Below are 18,815 nucleotides of genomic sequence, written 5' to 3' on the forward strand. Positions count from 1 at the left end.
GCTCGCCAATTATACACAATTTCATTACACAGCAAACACCAAAAAGGTACACAAATGCACAAGTGCAGCAGTTAAATCACACACTTAAATACACACCACAACATCACTCAGTATGGGCCAAAACCACTCTGGCTAACCACATAGCCGTCGTCAATATAAAACAATGTGAAAAATGGCACATGAAAGAAGATAACCTGCCCTAATACCCCATACACACATACACACACACACACACGCGCACGCGCACACACACACACACACACACACATACAAACGCCGGGGGACCGGTAACCATTAATCAATCACATTAAACCAGGACGTCCCGGCGAATGAAACACTTCATATATACACACCCAATTCAATAAACCATAAAGGCAGATAATGGGCTGCTGGCCCTCTTACCCACTACCGGGTACAGCGCTCGAGAAGACAAGCGACGGCCGCCGAACTTTAGTTAGGGAACCCAAAACTACAAACTATCCCTCCCAATCACTTCACACGCGTCGCAGAAAAAAAAACATCCAACCCACGTCCCGGCACGGTAGCCTCGGCAAGAAGCTCAGCAGCACTCGCATACAAAATCCCCTGGCAAACAACAACAGACCTCATACCTTTATATACAGGTCCTTCTCAAAAAATTAGCATATTGTGATAAAGTTCATTATTTTCTGTAATGTACTGATAAACATTAGACTTTCATATATTTTAGATTCATTACACACAACTGAAGTAGTTCAAGCCTTTTATTGTTTTAATATTGATGATTTTGGCATACAGCTCATGAAAACCCAAAATTCCTATCTCAAAAAATTAGCATATCATGAAACGGTTCTCTAAACGAGCTATTAACCTAATCATCTGAATCAACTAATTAACTCTAAACACCTGCAAAAGATTCCTGAGGCTTTTAAAAACTCCCAGCCTGGTTCATTACTCAAAACCGCAATCATGGGTAAGACTGCCGACCTGACTGCTGTCCAGAAGGCCATCATTGACACCCTCAAGCAAGAGGGTAAGACACAGAAAGACATTTCTGAAAGAATAGGCTGTTCCCAGAGTGCTGTATCAAGGCACCTCAGTGGGAAGTCTGTGGGAAGGAAAAAGTGTGGCAGAAAACGCAGCACAACGAGAAGAGATGACCGGACCCTGAGGAAGATTGTGGAGAAGGACCGATTCCAGACCTTGGGGGACCTGCGGAAGCAGTGGACTGAGTCTGGAGTAGAAACATCCAGAGCCACCGTGTACAGGCGTGTGCAGGAAATGGGCTACAGGTGCCGCATTCCCCAGGTCAAGCCACTTTTGAACCAGAAACAGCGGCAGAAGCGCCTGACCTGGGCTACAGAGAAGCAGCACTGGACTGTTGCTCAGTGGTCCAAAGTACTTTTTTCGGATGAAAGCAAATTTTGCATGTCATTCGGAAATCAAGGTGCCAGAGTCTGGAGGAAGACTGGGGAGAGGGAAATGCCAAAATGCCTGAAGTCCAGTGTCAAGTACCCACAGTCAGTGATGCTGGTGTTGGTCCACTGTGTTTTATCAAGGGCAGGGTCAATGCAGCTAGCTATCAGGAGATTTTGGAGCACTTCATGCTTCCATCTGCTGAAAAGCTTTATGGAGATGAAGATTTCATTTTTCAGCACGACCTGGCACCTGCTCACAGTGCCAAAACCACTGGTAAATGGTTTACTGACCATGGTATTACTGTGCTCAATTGGCCTGCCAACTCTCCTGACCTGAACCCCATGGAGAATCTGTGGGATATTGTGAAGAGAAAGTTGAGAGACGCAAGACCCAACACTCTGGATGAGCTTAAGGCCGCTATCGAAGCATCCTGGGCCTCCATAACACCTCAGCAGTGCCACAGGCTGATTGCCTCCATGCCACGCCGCATTGAAGCAGTCATTTCTGCAAAAGGATTCCCGACCAAGTATTGAGTGCATAACTGAACATAATTATTTGAAGGTTGACTTTTTTTGTATTAAAAACACTTTTCTTTTATTGGTCGGATGAAATATGCTAATTTTTTGAGATAGGAATTTTGGGTTTTCATGAGCTGTATGCCAAAATCATCAATATTAAAACAATAAAAGGCTTGAACTACTTCAGTTGTGTTGTAATGAATCTAAAATATATGAAAGTCTAATGTTTATCAGTACATTACAGAAAATAATGAACTTTATCACAATATGCTAATTTTTTGAGAAGGACCTGTATTCCGTTAGAAATAGCTACAGCACAGGTGTTTGTCCCTTTCCCTAATGAGACGCAAGGCAGACACTACGGGCTCCACCACTGTCGCCCCTCCCCTTGCCTAAATAAAGCGCTTACATCTGCTCGCAGTTTCTAGTGCGGTTTATTAATGAAGATTTCTGAATATTCGCGTACGAAGCTGAACAGCGCGTGCGCCGTGAGCACAGCAAACCGGCTGATATGACAGGAAAGTTTGTTTTACCGACACATAACAGTATCTCATCAGACCGCACCGCAGGTCCCTGTTTTTCTACTGTAGCCGAGCTTTGACTCGCTGGTGCTGAGGAAAGCTGAAGCGCGCGTCTGAAAAGGCTCTCGTTTGGTCGTTCCGCGTCTTAATACGTTTTTAATAAATGCATTTTTGAACTCATTAAAATGCTAAAAACCATTACATAAAAATGCTGCATTCATTATTTTTAATAACTAAGCTTTTGATTATTTATAACGTTTTATTAAAGAAGATTTTCACAGAATGATTTTGGCAGATTGGCGCCTCTATGCACTGCACACCCATACTTGCTTTTTTGCGCCACTGCCCATAGCAAGGCATTCTTGTGGATTATTTATGTTGAATTCAGCACAGATACGTCTTCTAAAAACACCAATCTCAGTTTACAACAATTAATTGAGTATGAAACCAATGAATATTAGTCTAGACATCCCGATGCGTATTTAAGCGCGCGAGGCATGTAGTAGGCTATGTGTTTAATTCTTCACTGTCTGATCACCTTATTTCATTACAGAACAGCGAGAAAACTATACAAACAACATATCTGTCACGGTATATTAATCTACTGCCTCCTTCATGTCTCGTGTATCATTGTCTGTGTCTGTGTATTGTGTGCGAGTGGGCGTGTCCCTCGCTCGTGATCAGCGCGCCAGCTGATCTCAATTCCCACACCAGCTGCTGCCAATTCACTCAGCTATAAAGCCTCACTAAATCTTCTCTCCCTTGTCAGATCGTTGAATGTTCCTGGATGTGTTGGATGTGCCTCAGTCAGTGTCTCTTCGTGTACCTTTGTCTTCCTGTTCGTGTTCGAGTGTGTCAGAAGTCTTCGTCCCACCCGGATCATCACCTGCACTGGATTCATCCCCGACACTCTGCCGCCAAGGTCCGGAACTCGATGGAGTAATCCGCTACCGATCTCTCCCCTTGTCTCAGATCCGCGAGGATCCGGGCCGCCTCCTTTCCCGCGGCCGCGCGGTCAAAGACTCTTTTCATCTTGGCGGCAGAGTGTCAGTGGAACGAGGAGGCGCAGTGGGATATGTTCCTGCATGGGCTGGCTGACCGCGTCCAGAGGGAGATCTATATGCTGGATTTACCCACCACCCTGAATGGGCTGATCGAACTGGCTCTTCGGGTGGACTCCCGACTCTCGCGAGTTGAACGGCGGAGGGTTCCTACTCGATTTCCGGAGGAAACGCCGACACTCAGAGCCAGTGACAGGGACGCGGTCAGCCCCGTCTACGATCCCGAGCCCATGCAGGTCGGGCGAGCTCGGCTGTCTCGGGAGGAGAAGGAGAGGCGGAGGTCCCAGGGCCTTTGCCTTTACTGTGGTACGGCGGGACATTTCGCATACAACTGCCCAGTAAAAGGCCAAGCCCGGCAGTGAATCTGAGGCTACTGTCGGGTGGGATTTCCGCTGAAAAGACCTCATTTACATCTACACTCCTCCCGGTAAGACTAAGGTGGACAGCACACACTCACGACGGTCAAGCACTATTGGACTCTGGGGCAGAGGGTAATTTTATGGACCACAAGTTTGCTCTCCGGATTCAGGTTCCCCTCCTACCCCTCACTCATACCATCTCAGTCCACGCCCTCAATGGCCAAACCTTGCCTACCATTTCCTTCACCACTGGACCCATCACACTCATTGTATCTGGCAATCACACTGAAATCATTTCATTTTACATTCTGGACTCCCCCCTGGCACCCATTGTTTTAGGACACCCCTGGCTTACCAAGCACAACCCCAGGATAGATTGGCAGCAGAAATCTGTATCGGAATGGAGCACTAAATGTCATGAGTCTTGTCTTGTGTCTGCTTGTCCGTCTGTTTCTGTTTCCACTTTGCAGGAGGAGGCAGGGGATTTGTCTAACGTGCCCACGGAGTATCTAGACCTGAAGGAGGTGTTCAGTAAGTCTCGTGCTGCTTCTCTCCCTCCACATCGTCCCTATGACTGTGCCATAGAGTTATTGCCAGGTACGTCTCCGCCTAAGGGCAAATTATATTCACTTTCTGTTCCAGAGAGAGAGGTTATGGAGAAATATATTTCTGATTCTCTAGCAGCGGGGTTCATCCGGCCCTCCTCTTCTCCTGCGGGGGCGGGGTTCTTTTTTGTGGGGAAGAAGGACGGATCACTGCGACCTTGCATTGACTACCGAGGGTTGAACAGCATCACGGTAAAGAATACCTATCCTTTGCCGCTGATGTCTTCAGCTTTCGAGAGGTTGCAGGGAGCGTCGATCTTCACTAAATTGGACTTACGTAACGCTTATCATTTGGTCCGCATCAAGAGGGGGGACGAATGGAAGACTGCTTTTAACACCCCCAGGGGGCACTTTGAATACTTGGTCATGCCCTTCGGGCTGTCCAACTCCCCGGCAGTCTTCCAGGCACTCGTCAACGACGTGCTGCGAGATATGGTCGATCAATTCATATATGTTTACCTGGATGACATATTGATTTTTTCTTCTTCTCTCCAGGAGCACGTGCAGCACGTTCGACGAGTGCTTCAGAGGCTGTTAGAGAATGGGCTTTTTGTCAAGGCGGAGAAATGCGCTTTTCATGCACAGTCGGTTCCTTTCCTAGGGTACATCGTGTCGTCTGAGGGAGTGCGCATGGACCCTGACAAGGTTAAGGCTGTGGTGGATTGGCCAAGCCCAGACTCCCGCAAGGCCCTGCAGAGGTTTCTGGGGTTCGCCAATTTTTACCGGCGGTTTATTCGCAATTTCAGCCAACTAGCCTCTCCTCTGACCGCCTTGACCTCCCCCAGAACTACGTTCAGGTGGTCAAACGCAGCTGAGGCTGCGTTTGCCAAACTGAAGGACCGCTTTGTTTCAGCCCCCATCTTAATTACCCCTGATCCATCACGTCAGTTCGTGGTGGAGGTCGATGCGTCAGAGGTGGGGGTAGGTGCAGTGCTATCCCAGCGCTCTCCGGCAGACGACAGAATGCATCCATGCGCGTTTTTGTCCCACCGTTTGTCCCCTGCCGAGAGTAATTATGACATTGGTAACAGAGAGTTGTTGGCAGTCAAGCTAGCATTGGAAGAATGGCGCCACTGGTTGGAAGGGTCGGGGGTACCTTTCATCGTATGGACCGATCACAAGAATTTAGAATACATTAAAACTGCCAAAAGATTGAACTCTAGGCAGGCTCGGTGGGCACTTTTTTTCGGACGTTTTGACTTCACTCTCTCGTACCGCCCGGGCTCCAAGAACATCAAGCCCGATTCTTTATCACGCATTTTTGACCGTTCCGATCGCCCGTCTACTCCCGAGTGTATTTTTCCGGAGACCCTTATCATCTCCGCACTCACATGGGAGGTCGAATCAAAGGTCAAGACGGCCTTGCAAGGGGTAACGCCTCCGGTCGGTTGCCCACCGAACCGGTTATTTGTGCCAGAGGGATTACGGTCCGACGTTATTCAGTGGGGTCATTGTTCCAGTGTGGCTTGTCATCCAGGAGTCCGTCGCACTACATCTTTAGTCAAGCAACGATTTTGGTGGCCACTTATGGCTCGCGATGTTCACAGTTTTGTTTTGGCTTGCTCAGTTTGTGCCACTGGTAAGACTTCCAATAGACCCCCAGATGGGCTCCTTCAACCGCTGCCGGTCCCTTCGAGACCCTGGTCCCATATCGCTCTAGATTTTGTCACCGCCCTCCCACCCTCTCAGGGTAACACGGTAGTTTTGACCGTGGTGGACCGGTTCTCGAAGGCGGCTCACTTTATTCCCTTGCCCAAATTACCCTCAGCCAAGGAGACAGCGGTAACAGTCGTTGACCACGTCTTTCGGTTACATGGCCTCCCGACGGACGTGGTTTCCGACAGAGGTCCCCAATTTGTGTCCAAATTTTGGCGAGAGTTTTGTAAATTGCTGGGTGCTACTGTTAGTCTGTCCTCAGGGTTTCATCCCCAGAGCAATGGTCAAACCGAGAGAGCCAACCAGGATTTGGAGAGAACGTTGCGATGTCTGGTCTCCAAGAATCCTTCCTCATGGAGCCAACAACTGTCAATGGTGGAGTACGCCCACAATTCGTTGCCAGTGTCATCTACGGGCCTATCTCCGTTTGAAGGTAGTATAGGTTACCAGCCACCAATTTTTCCTAGTCTGGAATCCGAGGTCGCGGTCCCCTCCGCTCACGCCTTTGTCCAGAGGTGTCATCGCACTTGGACTAGAGCCCGCGAGACTCTACTCCAAGTGGGAGCGCGCACCAAGGCCAAGGCCGATCGCCACCGGTCTAGACCTCCCGTATACGTCGTCGGTTCCAAAGTGTGGCTTTCTACCAAGAACATTCCTCTCCGCTCCGTTTCTAATAAACTTGCTCCCAAATTCATTGGCCCGTTTGCTGTCACTAAAATCATTAGTCCGGTGGCAGTTCGCCTCAATCTTCCTCCAGTGTACAGGAGAATTCATCCCGTCTTCCATGTGTCCAAAATTAAACCCGTTTTTTATTCCCGCATTAATCCGCCAGCCCCGGTTCCCCCACCGCCGCGACTCGTAGAAGGGGAACCTGCTTATTCGGTCGATCGTATTCTGGACTCTAGGCGGAGGGGACGCGGATTCCAGTACTTGGTGGACTGGGAAGGTTACGGTCCGGAGGAGAGAAGTTGGGTGCCTGCTAGAGACATTCTGGATCACTCCCTTATCGATGATTACAATCGACAGGTAAGGGAGTCTGGGGACGCCAGGAGGCGTTCCTAGGAGGGAGGGTACTGTCACGGTATATTAATCTACTGCCTCCTTCATGTCTCGTGTATCATTGTCTGTGTCTGTGTATTGTGTGCGAGTGGGCGTGTCCCTCGCTCGTGATCAGCGCGCCAGCTGATCTCAATTCCCACACCAGCTGCTGCCAATTCACTCAGCTATAAAGCCTCACTAAATCTTCTCTCCCTTGTCAGATCGTTGAATGTTCCTGGATGTGTTGGATGTGCCTCAGTCAGTGTCTCTTCGTGTACCTTTGTCTTCCTGTTCGTGTTCGAGTGTGTCAGAAGTCTTCGTCCCACCCGGATCATCACCTGCACTGGATTCATCCCCGACACTCTTCACCTGCACTGGATTCATCCCCGACACTCTTCACCTGCACTGGATTCATCCCCGACACTCTTCACCTGCACTGGATTCATCACCGACACTCTCCACCTGCACGCTGTTCATCTGGTCCCTGCGCCACGACATCATCCGAGAGACTGTTGTCTGTATTGTGCTGTGTATCTGACTATTAAATATAACTTCACCTGCATCTTTGCTTCCGCCTCAGTTTCGTGACAATATCACATTAAAAAGCATTACAATTAGCCAAATCTTAAAACATTATTGAGAAGGATTGAATTAAAGGTTTAGGGTATTTTTCATGCCCTGACTTTATGACTTAAATAAATATTTCCAGCCCATAGACGATAATGAAAAATAAGTTTGATCATCTTAATCGAGTTATATTCTCCGTGATTGCGTGCAATGATTGAATGTCATTATACTGTGAACAAGAACGGGAGGTTAATCACAATAAATATAATGAAAAAATAAACAAAATAATATTAAAGATAAAATTAAATCAGTTTGAGTATTCCTCTGGCAGTAACTAAGCGGGCACGAGTATAAACCAGGCTTTAACTGTCATGCAGCATATATTGACATTATAGCCTACATGTAATATAGAAGATGGGCCCACCCAAAATTAAAATTCTGGCTTTGCCACTGCATACCATTGAGAAATTTAAACCAAAGCATATAGACTTTTCATTAAGACCCTAAAGAATCATATCAACTTGTGGAAAATGGGCATCCGATGACTCTTTTAATGATTCAACCGAGTTATTCAAAACGTGGATAAAGAAACGAAATTCAGCTGTGTGTTGCTCGGAGACGAGCAGTTCTGCTTTGTCTTTATATTTTCATTGGCAAAACTGAGCAAAACAGACAACATTGTGTCTAAAATAACACACTATTAATTGTTGTATGAGATCACTATCACATTTGCACTCGTGTGATATTGCACTTATTGCTCATGTGATATTGCTTAACTAAATATTAGACAAAAACTCAAACAAGGGCATTTTTGCCCCATATGTTTTGAATTTTAGGGACATTCTAACTACATTTTCTAGGCTCCATCTCGCAGTGAGTTGTTGCCCTGCATCATATTTGTCATCAATCAGCTGTATGAAATGTCAGATGACCCACATATCTGGGGTGGGGTAAGTGCGTTAAATGCGTTAATAATTTTAATGCATTATTTTTCACCGTAACTAATTAATCTAATTAGCGCACTAAATCTCCAGCCCTTATTTATATATAAAGTTGACTTTATCAGTATATATATACACTCACCTAAAGGATTATTAGGAACACCTGTTCAATTTCTCATTAATGCAATTATCTAATCAACATGGCAGTTCCTTCAGTGCATTTAGGGGTGTGGTCCTGGTCAAGACAATCTCCTGAACTCCAAACTGAATGTCAGAATGGGAAAGAAAGGTGATTTAAGCAATTTTGAGCGTGGCATGGTTGTTGGTGCCAGACGGGCCGGTCTGAGTATTTCACAATCTGCTCAGTTACTGGGATTTTCACGCACAACCATTTCTAGGGTTTACAAAGAATGGTGTGAAAAGGGAAAAACATCCAGTATGCGGCAGTCCTGTGGGCGAAAATGCCTTGTTGATGCTAGAGATCAGAGGAGAATGGGCCGACTGATTCAAGCTGATAGAAGAGCAACTTTGACTGAAATAACCACTCGTTACAACCGAGGTATGCAGCAAAGCATTTGTGAAGCCACAACATGCACAACCTTGAGGCGGATGGGCTACAACAGCAGAAGACCCCACCGGGTACCACTCATCTCCACTACAAATAGGAAAAAGAGGCTACAATTTGCACGAGCTCACCAAAATTGGACGGTGAAGACTGGAAAAATGTTGCCTGGTCTGATGAGTCTCGATTTCTGTTGAGACATTCAGATGGTAGAGTCAGAACTTGGCGTAAACAGAATGAGAACATGGATCCATCATGCCTTGTTACCACTGTGCAGGCTGCTGGTGGTGGTGTAATGGTGTGGGGGATGTTTTCTTGGCACACTTTAGGCCCCTTAGTGCCAATTGGGCATCGTTTAAATGCCACGGCCTACCTGAGCATTGTTTCTGACCATGTCCATCCCTTTATGACCACCATGTACCCATCCTCTGATGGCTACTTCCAGCAGGATAATGCACCATGTCACAAAGCTCGAATCATTTCAAATTGGTTTCTTGAACATGACAATGAGTTCACTGTACTAAAATGGCCCCCACAGACACCAGATCTCAACCCAAACACAGTATTAGTATGGTGTTCCTAATAATCCTTTAGGTGAGTGTATATAGGCTATATATATATATGAAGAGTTTATTTGCAAAAGCAGATTTGCAAGGGGAAGTCGTGGCCTAATGGTTAGAGAGTCGGACTCGTAATCCAAAGGTTGTGGGTTCGAGTCCCCGGCCGGCAGGGATTGTAGGTGGGGGGAGTGAATGTCCAGCGCTCTCTCCACCCTCAATACCACGACTGAGGTGCCCTTGAGCAAGACACCGGACCCCCAACTGCTCCTCGGGCCCCGCAGCATAAATGGCTGCCTACTGCTCCGGGTGTGTGTTCACGGTGTGTGTGTTCACTGCTGTGTGTGTGTGTGTGTGTGTGTGTGTGTGTTCACTGCTGTGTGTGTGCACTTTGGATGGGTTAAATGCAGAGCACGAATTCCGAGTATGGGTCACCATACTTGGCAGTATGTCACTTCACTTCAGTTTTTATACATTTTCATAAATCATGTTTTTTTATTGTTATTGTGTTATGTTTTTATTGTGTTTTGTTGTGTATTTTTTGAGAAAGAGTAAAAGCTGAGACTCACCTGAGACTGAGAGTCTCTCCATGATTCCTGCTGTTTGGATGATGATTTATGAACTCATGACAGATCAAACGCAAATATTCCTCAGAGCTGCTTTATTCCTCCTCCAGATATTCCTCACGTTATTCCTCTCAGAGTCACTGAGCGCGTGTGACAATCAGCAGCTCTGTTGATGCTCTCAGACTCCAGTTGGGCGGGGCCACGTGTCAGCAGCCAATCAGAGAGCAGCTGGAGACAAGACACGCCCCTTACACAAAGGTACCGGCACAGTATTACAGATCAGATGATAATATCATGATATTTCCTGTTGTAAATGAGTGTTTCTTCATCTGTAAGTTTGTTTATTTCTTATTAAATAGGTTAATTTTCCACCTTTTCCTTTTACAATACAAGATATAATGAAAGCGTGGAAACCACTACCCAGACAGCAACATAGTGTTGGCCCAGATCTGGCCCACATCTGGCCCGTGTGAAATCCATGCAGGCCAGTTGTGGGCCGGATCTGGGCCAACACTGCTTGCTGTCTGTTTGATAAATAATCAAAATGTCTGCATATATAATGAGGAAGAAGAAACTACTTTACAGACTCACAGACACAACTGTTTTACACACGTCACTCAAACACAGAACCAGGAAACAGGAAAAAGTTCAGTGAAAGAGAAAGTGAAATTGTAGTTGAGCTGTGTCTCTGTATTCATGCAGTAAAATGGCAGGAGCCAGAATTTTTCAGGCTGAGTTCTTGTGTCCAGTGTGTCAGGATCTCCTGAAGGATCCAGTGACCATCCAGTGTGGACACAGTTACTGTAAGAGCTGTATTACAGACCGCTGGGATCAGGAGGATCAGATGAGAGTCTACAGCTGCCCTCAGTGCAGACAGACCTTCAGTACAAGACCTGCTTTAGCTAGAAACACCATGCTGGCTGAAGTGTTGGAGAAACTGAAGAAGAGGAAACGTCCTGCTGACTGTGATGCTGGAGATGGAGATGTGCAGTGTGACGTCTGTACTGGAAGAAAATACAAAGCCATCAAGTCCTGTCTGGTGTGTCTGAACTCTTACTGTCAGAATCACCTCGAACAACATGAGAGTTGGTTTAAAGGAAAGAGACACAATTTGACTGATGCCACTGGACGACTGCAGGAAATGATCTGCCAGAAACATGACAAGATCCTTGAGGTTTTCTGTCACACTGACCAGAATTGGATATGTGTGCTGTGCACAATAGATGGACATAAAAATCACAACACCGTATCAGCTGCAGAACAGAGGACAGAGAAACAGGTATTTAAAACTGGACACTGATGAAATATTGCTGACACTCATTTCATGTGTTTATATTGGCACCAATATTAAAAGCTTACAGCATTCTCACACAGCAGCGGAAATAACCAGCAGCTGCAAGAAGAATTTCACTGTTTGCTGAAAATGACCAGAAACCTTCATCAACACAATCTTTTATAAAATAGACTTTGATTAAACAACATAAAATAATCGAGTGGTCCATTCACCTGTTCTTTGACAAAATCTAAACTTTTATCAGTCAAAATTCAAGCTCTTCTACAAAGCAGAAACACTGTCAGTGAGAAGCTCTGCATCTGCGTCAGTTTCACTTTTATAATACTTACACTTACAGTGTGAAACAGGCCTTAAAGTCACTGCACACCGTTTCCAAAATGTTCACGTTAAAAAATAAATATGACTTCACATTGTGTCAATCACGTTTGCAAACTGACTCCGAAACTTTCGTCCGTCAAAAACAATTCAGATCAGGTTCAGTTCTCTGAGTTTTCACATCCGTAGCATGCATTTTGGTAGGAAAGGATGGGGAATACGAAAAAAACTAAAAAACACATGCAAAAATTTCGGACTTTCGGAGTGTGCAATGACATTTAACCTTCATCATAATTCATGTTCAATGATTGTCAAGTCAAGTCACCTTTATTTATATAGCGCTTTTAACAATACAAATTGTGTCAAAGCAACTGCACAATATCAAAATAGGAAAACAGTGTGTCAATAATGTAAGATGACAAGATTAAACACTACATTTTCAGTTAAAGGCATTTCATTATTGAATTGAGTGATGTCATCGTCCAGCTCAGTTCAGTTTAAATAGTATCTGTGCAATCAGGTCGACGATATCGCTGGAAATGAAGCGTCCCCAACTGAGCAAGCCAGAGGAACCAAAACTCCATCAGTGACAGAATGGAGAAAAAAACCTTGGGAGAAACCAGGCTCAGTCAGGGGGCCAGTTCTCCTCTGACCAAACGAACCAGCAGTTTGTTCCAACTGCAGCAAAGTTAGATTGTAAGGGCTCAACTGGTTCCAGTGGTCTTTTCCCGATGGCCCATCTAGGTGATGGGGTCCTCACTTGGGATCTGTCTCTGGGGCTCATCTAGGTGTCCTGGTCTCCGCTGACGTTCAGGGCTGTAGAGGTCGTCTCTAGGTGCTGATCCACCATCTGATCTGGATACGAACTGGATCTGGTGACTGCAGTAACCATCTGGGCTGGATACGAACTGGATCTGGTGACTGCAGTAACCATCTGGGCTGGATACGGACTGGATCAGGTGGCTACAGTGACCTCGGCATAAGAAAGAAACAGACTAATATTCATGTGGATGCCATTCTTCTAACAACATCAGGTGTTTTGGGAAGTGTTCCCATTCCGGTTGATCTAATTAATGCAGCCTAACAATCCTTTAACGGATTTGAATATTAGAAGCATATTAGTGTGCCAGTGTATCTAGATTTAAAACAATGTCAGGTAAGGGGCCGGCCCTAAACCGAGCACATATAGCCCCTGCACGCGCTACCTTTCCTCAGTTGACATTCGCTTCTCGCGACCTCTGGACATGTGCGTGTGTGAGTGGGTGAGTGTGTGTGTGTGTGTGTGTGTGAGTCTATCGCTGCATGCCATGTTGGGTTTGTCGGCACTACGGTGGGGCAACATGCCCTCTTTTTATAGATTTATGAATTCCCTTCCAGTCACTAGAAGGGTAGTTTCAAAATCTCTCCATAGTGCTTCATAGTTCACCGTCCTCCTTTCTCTTCTGCGGAGGATCAGAGGCTAAATGCTTTATGTCCTGTTGTGCAGGGACCAGCCAACAGGACCAGCCCATTCAGGAGGAATGATCAGCTCTTTATTTCTTGGGCCCTTGAAGATGGGGAAACCCATTTCTAAGCAATGCCTCTCTCATTGTCTCGTGGAAGCCATCTCTCTGGCATATGAAGAGAGTGCGACCTTGTGGGCCTTAGAGCGCAATTCACTAGGGCCATAACAGCCTTATGGGCACTGTTTAAAGGGGTTTCCTTGCAGGACATTTGTTCTGCTGCAAGCTGGGCCTCTCCACACATATCTGTCAAATACTACCGGTTTGATGTTACCTACAGCCCGGTAGCTTATTCTGTTTTAGGTGTGGGCTCTATGTAGCCTGGTGGCCTTAGACTCTTTACACCTTTTTAAGCCTGGGTTGTCCAGCCTAGTTTATTCATCTCATTAAGCAGGTCATCCATACCCTCTCCTGACACATTATTATATTTTTATATGCATGTATATGTCAATATATACATATGTATATTTTATAGTATATGCCTTCAGCATTATGTGTTATCAGGTCTTATTTGTATGTTACCACATGTCATTTCTTACCATGGCTGGTATTGCATTCTCACTTTGTGAGGTCAGATACTTGGTGACATGTCAAGCAAGTGGAGAGATCCACCAGGTTTGCCCTGCTTGCTGCACGAGAAGCGAATATGCTCACTGAGGAAAGGTAGCACGTGCAGGGACTATATGTGCCTGGTTTAGGGGTGGCCCCTTACTTGACTTTGGGCACGTGCTCCTGTCTGTCAAGCCAGACTTGGTGCAATTGGATGCTTCTGCAGAGGTCAGGTGCAGATGCCCTTCCAATAGGTCGATCTCTCCACTCTATGTTTCAGAGAACCGGGGTTGCGAACAGTAACTTTTTTGATTCACTATCATCTGTTTGTCCTGCAGAATCAGCTGAAGGAGACGCAGAAGATGTTCCAGCAGAGAATCCAGCAGAGAGAGAAAGATCTTCAGCAGCTGAGAGAGGCTGTGGAGTCTCATAAGGTGAGAAGAAAGTTGAGAAAGTCTCAGTTCAGACTCACTGAATCCTGAATCACTGTGTGTCCTAACAGCGCTCTGCACCGACAGCAGTGGAGGACAGTGAGAGGATCTTTACTGAGCTCATCCGTTCATCCATTGAGAGAAGCTGCTCTGAGCTGATACAGCTGATCAGAGATCAGGAAAAGGCTACAGTGAGTCAAACTGAAGGACGACTGGAGCAGGAGATCAATGATCTGAGGAGGAGACATGATGAGCTGGAGCAGTTTTTACACACACAGGATCACATCCAGTTCCTGCAGGTAACATAGATCTAGAATTATTTTTCTGAGCTCTTTCTTCTGGAAGATATATTTAGATGTCAAATACCACTAGCGTACCAATAGTTCAAAACTTCACTCACATTTCAAATTTTTACCATATTTTTCTTTCTGATTTATTACATCACCGTGAAATCAGTGAACTCGATAGTACAGATTCTGAGTAACGGTCATCAAAATTGGATCAGGTGATCCTCAAACCAGATAAAACTGATTTTAGTGTTTGTAAGTGATTTCGTGAGTTCACACTTACATATAATAAACAGAGTAAAGGTTATGCATGTTTGGTGTGCTGTCCGAGGAATTTCGGCCCGAACCCAGAGCACCCCCCTTCCTACAGGTTAGGATAGGAATAGTTGTAAGTGCGGAGACGGGGTGGTGGATGGATGCTGGAAAACTGTCAAGGAACAGAGGTAGGTCTGTTGTGCATATATACGCCTCTTATCTTGTTAATTAGGTTAATTACTGATTGTGCTCCTCTTGTGTTAATTAGGTTAATCATCTGGACGTGCTCCTCCCGAAATTTGTTAATAAAACATCATTTAAAATGCCATGGTGTGCATGACTGCAGTTGTAAGTTTTCTAGCAGAAAATGAGCTGGAAAATTAAAAAATTAACACAAGAGTCCCAACACCCAGGATCAGTCAACGAAATAAAGAAAAATATTAATAAAAAAAAAACAACTGTGTAGCCACTAGATGTCTGCATATCATTTTATATAAATATGTATATGGGCTGTAATATCTAGATCAGGGATCCTCAAATCTTTCCCTGGAGGGCCAATCTGCTGCAGAGTTTAGCTCCAACCCTGATCAAACTCAGCTACCTGTGATTCTCTAATGATCTTGAAGAATCTGATTAGCATGCTCAGGTGTGTTTGATTAGGGTTAGAGCTAAACCCTGCAGGAGTGGGCCAGATTTGAGGATCCCTGATCTAGATGGTGAAACAAGACCAATTTTTTAATAGTTTCAAATAGTTTTTATTCTTTTTAATTTTAAAGTTATAATTAAATAAAAATACTTTGATATTGCTTTTTTTGACTTTATTTACATATGTAACGAAGTAACCCAAAAGTAATCAGATTACATTTATTTTATATTGTGGTACTTGGATTACGTTACTGTATACTTTTTTAATGAAGTAATTTGTAACTGTAATGGAATACATTTTAAAAGTAACCCTCCCAACCCTGCCTGTAACACATTGATGATTATAAAGACCACAAACATGAAGTGAGTCGGTATATTAGCAGTGCTTCAGTGTATTGAAACCATTCCTGATACTTTCTTCTTTCAGACGAATCCAAATGGAGTTATATTAAAAATTATCCTTGCTCTTCTAAGCCTTAGAATGGGAGTTGGGGTGTGTTTTTGTTCAACAGTCCAAAAGTAGTCAAATAAAATGTGTGCATCCATAAAAGTGCTGGATTGAGGGGAGTTATCTAAGATCAGTCAAGTCAACAAGAGCCACACAAATCTGATGTTGGTGCAGGTTATTGGGTGAAGTGTGGAGCTGATGAGTTTTGATTTCTGTTTTCTGTAGAGTTTCCATTCTTTCTCAGCACCTCCTGAAACTACAGACATAAATGAAGATCCCTTCACTCCTCTCTTCTCTTCTGATGATCTGAGAGAATCTGTCCATCAGCTGAGAGACAAACTGGAGGATTTCTGCAAAGAGGAGCTCAAGAAGATCTCAGACAGAGGTAAAGTCCTGGAGATTAATCTGCTCTCAGAAACCAGTCCATCATCATCTCATATCATGGAGAACATCATATTAGAAATGTGTTAGGAATGAATGCAGGATCATGAGAATCACACTGTTCATGTCTGTTGATTTCCACAGTCACATTCACCAACACTGTTCCCAGGACCAGGACCGACTTCCTACAATGTAAGTCAGTAAGAAAACAAGCAGAAAAACTCACTGAGTGTGTTCATGTTCTTCTTGTAGAAGGAGAAAGAAGAGTTTCATAATTGATGATGTAGATGATGATTTGCACAGGTGATTCTGCTCTTCTGTACTGAGACACTGATGATACACTGAACATGAAGAATTCAGCTACATAAAAAGATCAAACAGATTCATAATTCCTGATTCTGACGCGTTTTATCTCCATCAGATTCCCATCAGTTCACTCTGGATCCGAACACAACATATAAACGCCTCCGTCTGTCTGAGAGCAACAGAGATATTACTCACACTGACACAGATCAGTCATATCCTGATCATCCAGATAGATTTGATGTGTTTCGTCAGGTGTTGTGTAGAGAGAGTGTGTTTGGACGCTGTTACTGGGAGCTGGAGTGGAGTGGAGATAGAGGTGTGGTTATATCAGTGTCATATAAGAGCATCAGCAGGAAGGGACGGGGTAAAGAGTGTGTGTTTGGATTCAGTGATCAGTCCTGGAGTTTGTTCTGCTTTCCCTCCAGATACATATTCTGGCACAACAGCATACAGACTGATCTCCCTGTAGAGTCCATCATCAGTAGAATAGGGGTGTTTGTGGATCACAGAGCAGGAACTCTGTCCTTCTACAGCGTCTCTGACACAATGAGCCTCATCCACACAGTCCAGACCACATTCACTCAGCCGCTGTATCCTGGGTTTGGATTTGGATCTGGAGCATCAGTGAAACTGTGTTGATGAATCAGAATAGATTGACGAGAGATTCTACCGATAATGCTTGGAGCTGCATGATAAATCAGTTACAGTGAGATGTTAAAGAGTCTCTTCTTTTCTCTTCATGACATTAATACTGCTGCTGAACTGCCAGTGAAATAACATGTCAGAATAAATGTGTGTAATAAATCCTCATATAGACAGTAAGATCAGTGTGTGTGTGTTATATTCAGTGTTGGGGAAAGTTATTTTTAAAAGGCATCACAATATTGCGTTACTCCCTTAAAAAAAGGAACTAATTACATTAGTTACTTTTTCTGGAAAGTAATGCGCTACATTATAAGTAACTGTTTAAATCTGGGCAGGGCTTGCTTGTTTTTAATATAAAAATTTATTATTTTATAAATGTAAAAGCCCTTTCACAACAAAATTGAATGAATATGCCTCAGGCTGAAGGAAATGTAAATTCACGTCTGTAGAGTACAGGGGACCTAATTGAAGGGATTTTGATTACTGATGACAAATTCAATAACCATTTTGTTCGTAATCTTTTGAACAGAAAATCTATTCCAGTATCATCTTTCAAGTGGATGGCGTTATACAATATTAATTGGAGAGTGGTCTGGTCTCTTCCACACAAATATTTGTTAACAAACAAGATAAAAGAAGTTACATTTAAAATATTACATAGATGTTACCCCTGTAATAGTGTACTCAATAAGTATATCCATAACATAGAAGATAAATGCACTTTCTGTGATGCTGAAGAGACAATTGTACATCTTTTTTGTGAATGTGTTTGTGTTAAAGCTTTTTGGAATGAGTTATGTACCTATCTCTCAGAAAAAACAAATGCCAAAATATGTATTAACACCTTTAGTATTATTTTTCTCTATCATAATCCAAATTCTCATATTCAGTACGTTATTAATTTGTTTATGATTCTTGGTAAATTTATTCACAAATGCAAATTTTTGGGTAAGATCCCGTTACTGTCTATTTTTCTAGTAGACTATAATTCCTATGTTTTGTCTTTGATGGGCATAAAAAACAAAACGTCTTTGAAAAGTCAAAGATTGCTTTCAATGTTTAACCTTGTATAATTTTTTTTTTTCTTCCCTCTGGCACTTTATTTTCGTGATCTATGTCTTTTGTTGTTGTTATTATTATTTGTTCCTGTTGTTATGTACTTGTTACATTTTCATTTTTGGCATTAATAAAAATAAATAAATAAAAAAAGAAGTAAAAAAAAATAAAAAATAAAAATCTGTGTTCCTGTTCCCGTCCTGAAAAGTAGAATAAAAAAAAAAAGTTTGCTAAGTTTGCTTTCAACGTGCTTCGCTGACAAATCCACTTTTAACAGCCGAACTATACCTCTTATAATTTTGTTACCTGCATAAGTATTTATAAATACTTCATTGTGCCTTCTGGTATCCTA

At 43.9% G+C, this 18,815-nt stretch overlaps 1 protein-coding gene across 1 annotated transcript; it reads left to right on the top strand.

Annotated features, from left to right (window-relative positions):
* The first annotated feature begins 11,020 nt into the window (after nucleotides 1-11,020).
* On the top strand, nucleotides 11,021-18,586 carry LOC306887725 (tripartite motif-containing protein 16-like). Its single transcript, XM_079445714.1, has 6 exons — nucleotides 11,021-11,628; nucleotides 14,348-14,443; nucleotides 14,512-14,739; nucleotides 16,301-16,460; nucleotides 16,601-16,648; nucleotides 16,878-18,586. Exons 1-6 carry the CDS (start codon nucleotides 11,056-11,058, stop codon nucleotides 17,399-17,401), a joined length of 1,629 nt encoding a protein of 542 aa, XP_079301840.1. The 5' UTR covers nucleotides 11,021-11,055; the 3' UTR covers nucleotides 17,402-18,586.
* Nucleotides 18,587-18,815: the final 229 nt, after the last annotated feature.

Source organism: Barbus barbus (assembly GCF_936440315.1).
Source record: "Barbus barbus genome assembly, chromosome: 21".
NCBI lineage: Eukaryota > Metazoa > Chordata > Actinopteri > Cypriniformes > Cyprinidae > Barbus > Barbus barbus.